We start from the raw sequence: 13,972 nt of genomic DNA on the forward strand, positions 1-13,972 counted from the left end.
ACTTTATTTAGATGGACTGAAGAACAAGTATCCGTGGACTTTCAGTCATTGGTATTCTCTCCTGTTTATTTCAGTGCTTTTGAAATTGTATCCATTCTCTAATTCAGTGTTTCCTAAGTATGTGTCGTAGAATACTTTGTTCTGCAAGATGTTCTGCAAAAATGTTGGGAATTGCTTCTAGCTGTGTGTCCTTCCTAGATTCATTATGCTCATGAGCTTATGAGACTCTTGGAAAGGTCCTAGGTTAGTAAAGGAGGCTAAGGCGCCTCTTGTAGCACAGTGCTGTCCAAACTTCCTTGACCCCAGAACCTTTTTCTTGTCCACATAGTAATAACTTGCAGTAGTACTCTGCAAGTAGCCCTTGGGACCCACTGCCTTAAACCAGTATGTCTGTAGCTCTCAGTGTGGTCCTGTAGCTCTAAACCTAGTTATCTCCAGTGTCAAGAATTTTATGAAAACATGATTTGAAAATATACATCTTTTGTATTATACACACATCATTTCAAGGACATTCAGATCACTAATTCACATAATTTGTGGGTTACTTAGTGATTTGCAGCCTCTGAATTTTAATTATACTTACACACACATCATTTTAAGAGGTGAAGGTCACTAATTCACATAAGTTATGAATTACCTAGTGATTCTTAACCTTTTTGAATTTTACTTATAATCACACACACACATACATATACATACAGAATTGCTACTTATATAAATGTTCTCATGTAATCATAGTAACAACTCAAATCTCATAGTAAGGGAGAAAGTCAATGAAAGCTGTTGATATGTGAAAATACTCCTTGAGCTTAGTCCTTGTTATTAGACACAAGCAATGGGACATTCAATTATATTCCCTTCGTGAAGATACACAGTCATCTTTAAAGTAGAACTAAGGAAAGTGTGTCTCTTCATTGCATTCAAGTTCTTTGAAGTAACATAGAAGTATTTGGCGGGTATGTATTATGTGCCTAACTTGTCCTGTTCTAGTCTTAATGGAAGCTAGTAACAAAACATGATTCATGTGTAAGGCTCATAAAGAGTTTCAAATCTCTCCAGTTAAACAAGAGTTGGGAAGCAAATGGAGAACAATACAAGAGAGCTTGTAATTAAGTGCCAAATCATATAAAGTGCCAGAGCCAGGATGTGTCTTTAATTCTTGGCATCCAGGTCCCTGTATGATGCTGCTAATAATTCTGGGATTAAAATTAGACCCCAGTAACATAGGAGGAGTCTGAATGTAGAGATTAAAAATACAGAATGTAATGGCTTCTCTTTCTCTCTTGTGGAATTGCATTCAAACCAGAACAGTGCCTTAGAATGGATGTGCCCAACTGCTCTGTATTTATACACTATTTTAATAAAGCGGAAATGTATATATGCTCTTTTTGATTCTCTTGAATTAAGTAATCATTTGAACAACTTAGAGCTACTTCCCTAAGCAGGGGCAACAAGCACCCCAATACACTTCTCTATGCCCATCCCAAGTTGGAATCACTTTTCTGACTGCACCCTAGTGCTGTGGTTAGCTAGCCAGATTAGTGGCAATCATAATATGAATTATATCTCTTCCCTCATCTCTATCCTGAGTAGATTTATACAGGGTGAAAAACATCCTGTATTCACCTCTTTCTTCCTTCTGTGCCCTGTATAGAATAATAACCATTAATAAACATTCATGGCAGTAAATAAAGAAACGTGAAGTAGTTCTTGGAAACAGGTTATTTTGTTAGTGCATTGCACGCCTGTGCCTAATTGGGGCATATACAGGACCTACCTCCTATCATAAAGGGTAATAAACAGGACTCACCTCATAATTACTATGAAGACTAAATAAAATATATTTTGTTCAGGTCCTATACAGTATCAGCATTAATAAATATCAAACATATTGTACTTTCTTTTTTATGTAATAATAAAACATTTGAGATTGTGGATTTTCTCTTAAGTATGGCTTTGGTCACTTTCTATAATTTTTATATATAGTTTTCTTGATTATAAAACTGTTATAGTTTTCATTATAATTCCCCTTTTTAGCCCAGGAGCTGTACAGTATTACCATTTTCAGTTTGGGATTTGCTGTACAGCAATTGAAAACTGGTTTCATTTCATTGCTGCTTTTCAACCTCATTTTTAAATGAATAGAATTTATAAAATTAGTTAAGCATCCTAAAACTATAGAAGATAAGGGTTTCATTTGTGGACATAATACTTAGAGTCCTGGCCTTTCCACTGCCTTATAACTTTTTCATCATTCTTGTGAAGGAACAGGAGCAATTCTGTCTCCCTGCACACCACCTTCCTTTGGTTAATTTTTTTAATGTCCTGTGAAATCATATGTTACAATTTGAATAACAGTCTGAATAAACAGAGATCAAACAAACTAGGCGTTGAATGGCCTCTCCAAGGCAGGCTCAGAACATTCACCCCCACCACCCCACCCCACCCCCCCAAGATTCCATCCTTGCCTCTCCTGGGAGCAGACAGAACCCACAGGAGTCCCTTTAAGGTTTTCCACAACCCTATCCTCCTAATCAGCAGGCTTGTTTCATTGCTTGCCAGGTTGGTTCACCCAAGGACTACAAATAGGGAAATCAGTCCCTGCTGACTCACCGTAAGGTGGCCTGGAGGAGAGGCTTACACACTGGCCCTTACACCGGCAGTCCCCATAGCATTGAAGGAAACCAGTGTTGGGTTCTTCCCAGAAACTGCTCAAGCTGCATCCGTTTACCCTCTGTCAGTGCTTGCCTTCTGGCCTGGACTAAAAATGCTAACAAATAACCAGAGCCCTGCCCTGCTTCCATAGTCATCTGTAGCACATGTAATGGGATGGGAAGAGAATTCAACTCTTAGCCTTTCAGCCTTGATCATCTGTTTTCTCAGCCCCCCGATTCAGGCACTTAGCCACTGCAATTTCCGTAAGGGACTAGATTCTTTTCTCCACTCAGCGATATAAGTTAGCTTTTATCAAGTCTTTTCCAGCTTTCATTGTTAGGCAGGTCTTCTCAAAGATCTAGACAAAACTAAATTCACATTCCCTAACTATACTAAGACATTACAATAGTACAATTTTTATATTTTAAAATATGTATATGTAGTACATTTCTTTAAAGAATGTGTATTTTATGTGTGTGCCTAAGTGTATATGTATACCATGTTTGTTCATGAAATCGTAGATGTCAGGAGAGGAGCATTGGATCTCCTGGAACTGGTGTTAAGGGCAATTGTGAACTGCTGTATGGGTGCTTGGGACCAAACCTGGGCCCTTGGAAAGAGAAGCAGCTCCTCAACCCTGAGCCGTATGACTTCTTTATGTCCTAATACAATAATATGAATGTATGAATTAGTCAAAACATACCTGTTGGCCCTAGAAGAAAGCTATTTACCCTTAGTTTTAAAATACATTCTATAGCCAGGCATTGGTGGCACACACCTTTAATCCCAGCACTCAGGAGGCAGAGGCAGGTGGATCTCTGAGTTCGAGGCCAACCTGGTCTACAGAGTGAGTTCCAGGACAGCCAAGGCTACACAGAGAAACCCAATCTCAAAAAAAAAAATTCTAAATATTTCTTTAGTTATATATTTCCCCAATTAGATTCCTTCCCTGTATAACTGTAAAAGTAGAAGAAATCAAGCCTCCTCATCTTGATTTGTAGTGAAAGGAAACACTTGCACTGTCTCCAGAGACAACCCATCCTGGGAAAGTCGGAGTCTCTCATCTTAAGATGCTGTTTACATGGTGCTACACACACACACACACACACACACACACACACACACACGCGCGCGCGCACCTGTGCGTGTGCCAGGGGAAAAGAAAAGGAAGTCTGTACTTCTTATCCCAATTCCTTCACTTTTCAAACGAAGAAATGGTGTGATTAGTACTGAGAAGTTCTATTTTTGCCAAACAAATGACCTTGGCAAAGGCTCCAAGGCTTGATTTCTTAACCGGTTGTGACCGTTATAAAGCATTTCTGAAAACTGTTAGCTGTGTTTCCATCAACACATATGGTTTATGTCCCTTTCCTTTGAATTTGGGCACGTTTGAGATTGGTACAAAAGGAATGGGCTGATGTGATGCTGAGTTCTGAGATGGGGCCATAAGAGACAGTATAGCTTTACCTGCTCGTTCACTAGAAACACTCTTGGATCCCAAGTTACAAGTCTTACTATTTGAAGACCACCATTATGAAGAGGGCACATATAGGTTCTCAGGGGACTATAAAGTAATAAAAATTTTATTATACTCCTGAAATTAGAATATAAATTAAACCAAATTGTTTTAAATTGAGACATTAATTGTAATCACCAGGGTACACATTGAGATACTGGCCTAAAACTACAGTTTTTAAAAACCTACATCCGGTCAAAATTCAGAGAATAAGAGACAATCATGGGGAGCCCAACCCCAGTTAGTACATCTCCAATGCAACCACTAAGCCTAAGGCTCAGGGGACATCTCAGAAGAGGGGGTGGAAAGATTGTAAGAGCTAGAGAGGACCAGAGCACCTGCTGCTAGCATCTTCCAGACATGCCAGGGAGACTGAACCAATATGGAATCTCAACAGTATGGTTGCCTAAACAAAGACCTGCATAATGACACCAGTTGACACAGCAACACGGATGGCTGGAATTTCACGAGGTCTCACTCCTAGATGAGAGCTACAGGTGATCAACGGCTGCTGGGAGAAATAAACACTTTTCTCCAGGGACGAGCTCTCTTAATGGGTGATCAACCCCAAAGTAGTCAACCCTAAACACATGCACATACAAGCAACACTAAATGAACTCAATAGGTAGGGGTGTGTGCGTGCGTGTGTGTGTGTGTGTGTGTGCGCGCGCGCGCGCGCGTGCGCGTGCACATGTGTGTACGCTGCATAGTGAGACCCTATCTAAATAATTTGAAAACACAAGAAAATACTATGGGACCAGGGAAATAGCTCATTTACTAAAGTGTTTGCTGCGCAGGCATGAGACAATGAATTGAATCCCTAGAACCCACTGTAAAAAGCCTGGCTCGGGTGCCAGTGCTGACTGGCAAGCCAGCCTAGCCTATTCAGTGAGCTTCTACAAGTGAGTGACCCAGTTTCCAGAACATGAGGTGTGGGCTGAGGAGATGGCTGAGTGAGTAAAGTGCTGTACAAGCATGAGGACGTGAGTTCAGATCCCCCAACACCCACGTAAAACGCTGGATGTGGTAGCAAAAGTGTAACCCAGGCACTGGTGGGTAGGGTCGGGGTGGGTGGAGACAAGTGGATCCTGGAAGGGCCCTTAGCTCATAGCCAATCTAGCCAAGAAACAGCGAGCTCTAGATTTCATGTGAGACCTTTTCTAAAAAAAATTAAAGGGAAGGAAATGAGGAAGATAGCCCATGTCAATCTATGGCCTCCACATACACATATACAGGCAAGCACACTCACCCATATACACCGCATACAACACACACACACACACACACACACACACACACACACACACACACGCATAAATAAATAAGGTGGATGACTCCTGAGGAATAACATTCAAGTTTGTTCTGTAGTCACATGTGCATGCACACACATACACATAAAATAAAGTGAAATTGTGTGCCAGAAAAGCATCTATTTTAAAAAAAGGCAATCAAATATTTAGGATATAAAACACAGAAGACAGAAAATACAGAAAATAACAAAATGAACATTGTACATCCTATCTTACTAGTAGTCACATTAATTTAATTCTTTTTATTTTATGTGAATGACTACTTTGCCTGTGTATATTCTGAGTACCAAGTGCATGCCTGTTGCCCAAGGAGGGCACCAGATCACCTGTGAGTCACCCTGTGGATACTGGAACTCAAACCTGGGTCCTCTTGAAGGGCTTTTAACCATTGAGCCTTTCCCCAGACTCTAGCACTAAATATGAATGGGCTAAATAGTTAATGAACATGTAAACACTGACTGAATTGATTTTTTTAAAGAAAGTTTTATATATATATATATATATATATATATATATATATATATATATATATGTTTTTTGCCTTACCACATGTGTGCAGTGGCCACAGAGGTCATAAAAGAGCATCAGATCTCTTAGGACTGTAGTTACAGAGAGTTGTGAGCTGCCAAATGGGTGCTGGGAATTGAACCTGCGTCCTTTGGAAGAGCAAACAGTCTTTTAACTGCTGAGCCATCTCTCTAACTCCCCTTAGTGGAATTCAGCTGAATAATGTCAACAAAAGACACACCTGAGATTTAAATACAAAATAACTCAGAAAGTAAAAGTGTGTAAAACAATAGGTTTTAAATACACACACACACACACACACACACACACACACACACACACACCCCGATATTAATTACAGAAAAGGTCATGAACTTGAGAGGGAATTGTGGGAGGAAAGGGAATGGAAATAATGTAAATACAGTAGTGAATAATCATGTACAAAATTCTCAAAAAACTAAATTTAAAAAGTGTGGGAAAAGATTGAACTATCCCATGTATTCCTTACAATATATAATTATCATATGCTATTCAAAAATAAAATAAGAAACTTCATAAAAATGTGCAAAACAGTATCCCAAAGAAAGCTGGAATTGCTATACTAATGTCAGGAACTATATATATATATATATATATATATATATATATATATATATATATATATATATATATATATATATATTTATATATATATAAGTATTAGTTTTTATTTTTGAAATAACATAATTCCATCACTTCTCTTTTCCCTTGCATCCTCCTTAACTCCTCCTTGCTCTCTTTCAAATTCATGACTTCTTTTTCATTGTTGTTACATGCATATATGTATATATATATATGTGTGTGTGTGTGTGTGTGTGTGTGTGTGTGTGTGTGTGTGTGTGTGTATAAAATATTGGTCTGTATAATGTCACTTGTATGTTACTTTTCCAATGTCATATATAGCCAATACCCAATCATATATAGTAATATACATATAATATACATATAATTTCCAATGTCATATAATAATTACTAAATTGTTCTAACAAAGTAGTTACTCATTGTTGCTCAAAATTCTTCATGTTACAAGGGAAACAACATTGATAAAAATAAGTCTAGCCAATTAACTCTAGAAATAATTAAGCAACAAGGACAATGAGTCCAGGAGGGATTGATAATCTAAAATTACTACAGTATTATTTTAATTGTTCATTTTTTTTCATCAAAACTGGACAAGCTAAAAATGGCAAAGTAAAAAAACCACAAATAATTCTCTTCTCCAAAATACCAGTAAAACGACTGGCAACTCATTGCAATCAGAATTTTTGGGGCCATAAAAAAAAGTCAAATGCTGATGTGTGTCCGCAACTAAATGGGAGAATCTGAGACCACAGGCAGAATTTGTGGCATTTATACTCGTCTAACTTCCAGCTCCCACTCTCTACTTCCAGCATAGTCAGCGGAACGGACAGCCCACATTCCAGGTGAAAACATTAGCCTGGCTGTCACAATTGTCAAATGGAGGAGGAGCATATATAAAGCTTAAGTCTCTCAGGTAATTATTATCTGGTCTGTTGAGTGGCTTCCTGGAAGACCCCACTTATAAGGAGGGTTGTATTTGACCCAACTTGCAGTCAACCAGTATAAAACTTTATCTCAGTAGGGTTATAGGAAGGAAGTTTGGTAATAAAGGTGCCGATCTAGCAGGAAGAACAATATACCTAGAACATTTCTATTTCAGTTAACTAACAGCATACCTCAAGAGTTGATTTCTAATACTCAAAAGAAACTAGCCTTGAAGAACTTAATAACTATCTTTATTAGTAAGCTAAATCTCAGATATTTAGGCAAGTTCTTGGTATGTGCTCCAGGCTGGATTTGAACTCACCGTGCAGGCCATGCTGGGCTTCATCCTGCCTCAACCTCCCAAGTTCCGGGATGGTAAGCATTAACTATCATGCCTACTTTTTCTGCTTACCTACTCTAAAAATTATGGCTTTTTTGGATTTTTTTAAACTATAACCATGACACAAATTCATGTATCTTCTGGCATTTTATATTTTCATGCCTAGGCACTCATATCCCAATCTAATGTTGTAGACTGAAAAGTCTGAAACTGTAATGAGTGAACAGTTGGGGTTAAGTTGAAGTTCATAATCAAATACTGCTTGAAAGAATTCTTTCACTAGGGACTGGAGGGCTGGCTTAGCAGTTAAGAGCACTTGATGTACAATCATGAAGACATCAATAATGAAAAATGGAGTTCGGATTCCAAGACTACATAATAAGCCAGGTATCTAGCAAACACCCATAAGTAACTCTAGTGCTGAAACAGACAGCGTCTGGCCTCTGCATGTACAAGCATATGCATCTGCGCGCGCACAGACAGACAGACACACACACACACACACGTACAGGTATGTGCCCCTGCAATCGTGCATGTACATGCCCCCCTTTTTTTGACATAAGAGCCATTGTTCATTACAAAAATAATTACTAACACAAAAGTAAGGCCAGCCTAGGCTACATAGTGAGTTCCAGACAAGTATGGCTACAGATTGAGACTGAATCAAATAGTTAGATATATGAAAGTTTATAATAATACTTTTTTTAATTTTTTTGAGACAGGGTTTCTCTGTGCAACAGCTTTGGCTATCTTGGAACTCTCTTTGTAAACCAGGCTGGTCTCAAACCCAGAGATCTGCCTGCCTTTGCCTCCCAAGTGCTGGGATTAAATGTGTGCGCCACTATGCCCAGCATTATAATAATACTTTTTAGAGATAATCAGCATCAGTGATTTAGAAAATGCATTTGCCAATACACAGCCATGAGGGTAGCTAACTTATCATTCAGCCTAGCATTGTGAATCCTATCCACTGCAATCAAACAAGGAATGGATATAAAGACTGGAAAGAACAAATAAAGAACTGCACTAATTTGTATACGATATGATATTCTAGTTACCAAGTTTCACAGTATTAACAAAAAAGATCCCTAGAAACAAGCTAAGAGTTTAACTTCTTCACTGAACACAGATGAATGTACAGAAATTTTTATTTCAAGGGTAGGAGGATGGCTCAGAAAGTAGAGCATGAAGTTTATATACCCAGAACACATGTAAAAAGCCTGGTATGGAAGCACAGGGGGAGGCTGTTGGTTTGCTTATTTTGGGTTTGTTTGTTGGGGTTTTTTTTTTTTTTTTTTTTTTGCACATAGTCTCACCATGTAGGCCTGACTGGCCTGGGACTTGTTATGTAGACCAGGCTACTTGCAGAGGTCTGTCTGCCTCTGCCTCTGCCTCCTGAGCGCTTGGAATCAAAGACATGTGTGGTCATACCTGGCAGTGGTACATGTTTTGAATCCAGACCTTGGGAAGGCAGAGACAGGCAGAGCCCTGGGGCTCTTCAGCCCTTCTGGTCTACTTGGAGGGCTCTTAGCCATTAAGAGACAATCCAAAAGATAAAAGTGGATGTGTTCCTCAGGTTGTCCTCCCGCCTCCACACACAAAAATGCATGAACACCTACACATGCATGTGTATCCACACAGGAATACATACACATGCATACACATATACATACACACAGATACATTTCTATATACTAATAATGAATAAGCATATGGAAGCTGAGATCAAAAGTCCAAAATCATTTATAATGCCTTCAAAGAAGATTGTACTTTAGATTACCTATAAAAATGTATAAAGGATCTCAATGCCAAACCATACAAATTTCAATAAAAGAAATAAAAAACATTTTGATGAACGAAGACAGACTCTGTTCGTGACTTAAAACAATCAGCAGCCGGGCGGTGGTGGCGCACGCCTTTAATCCCAGCACTCGGGAGGCAGAGACAGGCGGATCTCTGTGAGTTCGAGGCCAGCCTGGGCTACCAAGTGAGTTCCAGGAAAGGCGCAAAGCTACACAGAGAAACCCTGTCTCGAAAAACAAAAAAAAAACAAAAAAAAAACAAAAAAAAAAATCAGTGTCAGTTCTCCCTCAAAATTGGTCTATTTAACACAATTTCAAGCAATGCCTTTTGTACAGACAATTTGATTCCTAAATTATATGGATATGCACAGCCCCTAGAATAACTAAAGATGTGCTGTAAAATAAAAATTGAAGATGGAGGGATCACTCTACTCCGTATTAATATATACAGATGATCTTTGATTTACACTGAGGTTACATCTGGATAAATCAATTTGAAGTTGGAAATATCCTAAGACGAAAATACACTTACTGCACCTAATCCACTGATCACAGTAGCTGAACTGCAATGCGGAATCTTGACTGTTTTCCCTCACCATTGCATAGTGACTGAACACTGCCCTCCATCGCCAGAGACGATCTGGCTTTGCTTTGGACTTGGTTTAACCTGTTGATATAAAGATTAGATGTTAACATGAAAGGGCGACCATCAAATACAACCGAAAAGGAACAAAATGCATGCACCACTGATTTGATGGCACTGCGTGGGATAGTTAAGTACAGTATGCAAATAATGAAAAGTACAATGAGTCCTTTGGCCTGGCTTCCTGGGAGACAGTGGAAGAAGGTGTTAGCGTGCATAGGAGAGAACTTCTGGATATAGTTTCCTATAGAATTAGCAAAAGTGGTCCACATGAGCTAGCCTTCAAACTTCTCCATTCTAGAGTATTCCCCAAGAATGAATCCTAGCAGCACATCATTCACACCACTCAGTGTTTGTGCACTGTAGGAAGACTAACAGGCTGAACAGGTGGGACAGGCACTTGAGAGGTGCGAGACTTCGTGGAGAGAGGGCTCCTATCCGTGAGACTGTGGCAGTGAGGCCAAGCAAGCCTGGCCCAAGCCCTGCAGCCACTCAGCAGCATCAGGACTCAGGATGAGACAAAGATACCTGCTGAACTCGGGGGGGGGGGGGGGGGGGGGGGGGGCGGGGGCTTCTGCCCAGAGCCTGCAGCGAGAGGGCGGAGCTGAGCAGTCGCAGGTCTGGCGGGAGGGCGGAGAGCAACTGAGGCGGTGGGGTGGTGGGTGGAGCACTGGAGGCTGCGGGGACCCGGGTGCCTGAGGGCGGGGCTGCCGGGCAGCGTGGGGCGGTGTGGCGCAGCGTACTTAGCTGGCTTTGCAGCGGGTGAGCCGGTGAGCCAGGCCGATGGCGGTGACTACAGCCTTGTCTGCTGCTGCAGCGGCTGCGGCCCTATCAGGCCTGGCAATGCGACTGTCGCGTTGGGCGGCGACACGCGGCTCCTACAGCGCCTTCTGCAAGGGGCTCACGCGCACGCTGCTCACCTTCTTCGACCTGGCCTGGCGGCTGCGCGTGAACTTCCCTTACTTCTACATGGTGGCCTCGGTGATGCTCAATGTCCGCCTGCAGGTGCGGATCGAGTGAGCCATCGCCCGGCACCGCGGCGGCCCCTCGGGCGGAGAGCGCCATCCGCGCCACCCGCGCCAGGCGGCCGCGGGAAGGACCGTGGGGCCCCGCAGTGCCCAGAGACCGCGGCGGGGGGCGCAGGCGGGACGGCCCGGACCCCTCCATTTTAGGCCTCCTCCGCGGAGGGCCCCAGGTACCATATCCCATACCGCAAAAACCTTCACAGCCGAGTCCTTTTCCACTGCATCCAGAGAATCACCAGAGTCTGGCAAACCTGTTGCCTCCCATTGGCCAGAAAGGGGGAACACTCGAAAGAGGGGATGCTACCGCAGGATTTACCAGGCCCTGTGCAGGAAGGTAGGTGCAGACAGGTTGGAATGGAGGCTGGTGGGTATGACTTGTTTGTGGGGGTAGGGAATACACCCTGGCACACATGCTGCTTAGCCAAGCTTGGAAACTGAAAAGGTAGGCGAGGCTCTCCCGTGTTCCCTGCTGGTGGTTCCACGATTGGGTATTGGGCGGCCATGACATCTTGGAGGGCCAGCTCATCACCAACACACAGACAGGAAGCCCCTCCCACCCACCTTCCAGGTCTCAAGTCCGTTTTTTTTTGTAAAAGCCTCCTGAGATGTAACCTGAACCCTGAATGGGAGAGGATTGGGCCAGTGAGGCACCAGGAAGGTCCCATGAGGAGTAAAGATTTGTCCATCGATCCTTACCTGTTGGGTGGTCAGATAGAAAGGACAGTTCTTTTCTGAACCAAACCTCAGGTCTGTCCCCTTTGCATGGAGACCCAAGGATAGTCTCTGCAGCTCCGCACAGCCCTTCTCCAAACTGCTCCTGCACTGTTGGGGATTGGGCAGGGTCTGTCCTCTGCCTGCTCCTCCTGCCCTCCCTCTTGCTCCCCTAACCCGGTCTGAGGGCATTCCTCAGGCTCTGCATCTGCAGACAGGAAAGAACAGGAACTATTCCTCCCTGTCTGCCCAGGCTCCCTGCAGCACCTGAGATCACACTCTCCAGACCCAGAAGCCCATCTACCAGCCATGAGCAGCCTGGCAGCTGTGTACCACAGGATCTGGGGAAGTGGTAAGAACTCCAGGAGCAGGCAGCTGCTGTCGGAATAGGGTAGAGAAGGAGAGTGCACAGGAGGCTAGCTCTGAAGTCTCCCTCTTTTTTATTTCAGGTCTTGCTCTTCTAGGTGATGGCTCACCACTTCTGAGATCATTTCAAGATGGATCCCTACATAGAGATGCAGTTCCTGTAGCAGCACGGGGAGCAGCCGAGTGAAGAGCCTACCTAGAAGAAAGGCCTTTCTGGTAGAGGCCTGGAGGGGTGGTGTGGCTCGGGTCTTCTGGCCCTTCCATAGAAAAGATGCCAGTGTACCTTGGGCACTGATATCTCCTAGCAACACTGTGAGGGAGAGATATTCTCCCACCTCAGGAACTCAGCGGGGCTCAATGAAAGGCGTGGGATTTGCCCTTGTTACACAAAATAGTGGGGAGCTTGGCCTGCCCTGGACCTCCATTCCCCCACCTCCTCTGTATTCTTCTTTGTGACCTGGCAGGACATTGGGGTTGGGAGGGAGTAGAGAGCTGCCAGGGGACCTAGGGAGAAAGAGAGACCATGGGGTAGGGAAGCTAGGCATCTACCTTTCCTTGGAGTAGTCTAGAAGACAGGCCAATAGTTGAGTTCATGAACAGAGAGGAAGGTTCAAGAACTTCCTGAAATGTCTAGTCCTCCCTGCCTCTCTGGTGCTTGACCAAGGGCTCCTGAGCTGTTGTGTGCTAGTGGACTGCAAATGTGGTTCATGGGAGGCTGAGGAACTATGGGCTGAAACCCATGGTTTGTATGGCCCTGTTTCTCTGTTCCCAGGCTTGCAGCCCCATCCCTAGCATCACATGGGAAAAATCTCCTCCAGATAGGCTGAGGACAGTCTGTCCAGGAGGCCCTGCATAGGCTAGAGTCTCCAAATGCCCAAGGACAGCCCAAGGGATACTTTTACTACTTATCCAACACTCCCCCAGCTTTTCTGATGCTGGTATCTCAAGGTCCGTGCATTCCATTCCTGATACGGAAACCTTCAGCATGCCAGCCAGCCCCAGGGACAGAGTGACCCATCTGCCTACTTGGAGTCAGAGACCCAAATGGAGATCTGTCTCAGCTGAAGGACACAAGCTGAAAGGTGGCTGCCACATGTTCGCCACTCTTTGCCATAGCCCAGGACCCGATGGCTTCCTTCTGCCAAGTCTCGCTGAGTAGTCTGTATATGTATGTATGAATGCATGAGTGCACACCTGTGTGTAAACCTGTGTGATGGAGATAGAACTGTTGGGTAGTGACAAGAGCTCCTGGGAATCTCCTGTTTTCTATGTACAGGAGGGATCATGGACTACTTGGAGAAATGGGTATGGAGTCTGAGGCCCTGCCTTCTTAGACCTCCCAGTTCAGGGAAGCCCCTCCCTGCTCATGCTCAGGCATGGACTATGGTGTGAGGTCAGAGGCACTGGCATTGGACTGGATTCTGGGCCCAGTGGCGTCAGTCAGGAGACGGGGGTAGAAGGAGACTCAGCTTTGTGTTCCTGTCCCATTCTGGCCCTGAGTAGTCTGAGCTTCTGCGTTCCCCTCCCCTCACCCCCCCCACCCCCGGGCCTC

The 13,972-nt window shown here is 43.4% G+C and overlaps 1 protein-coding gene across 1 annotated transcript; it reads left to right on the forward strand.

Moving 5' to 3' along the window:
* The first annotated feature begins 10,994 nt into the window (after window positions 1–10,994).
* On the forward strand, window positions 10,995–12,324 carry LOC131899017 (small integral membrane protein 10-like protein 2A). The gene is made up of 2 exons (XM_059250357.1): window positions 10,995–11,677; window positions 12,308–12,324. Exon 1 carries the CDS (start codon window positions 11,102–11,104, stop codon window positions 11,336–11,338), a length of 237 nt encoding a protein of 78 aa, XP_059106340.1. The 5' UTR covers window positions 10,995–11,101; the 3' UTR covers window positions 11,339–11,677; window positions 12,308–12,324.
* The last annotated feature ends 1,648 nt before the right edge of the window (window positions 12,325–13,972 follow it).

Source organism: Peromyscus eremicus, chromosome X (genome assembly GCF_949786415.1).
Source record: "Peromyscus eremicus chromosome X, PerEre_H2_v1, whole genome shotgun sequence".
NCBI lineage: Eukaryota > Metazoa > Chordata > Mammalia > Rodentia > Cricetidae > Peromyscus > Peromyscus eremicus.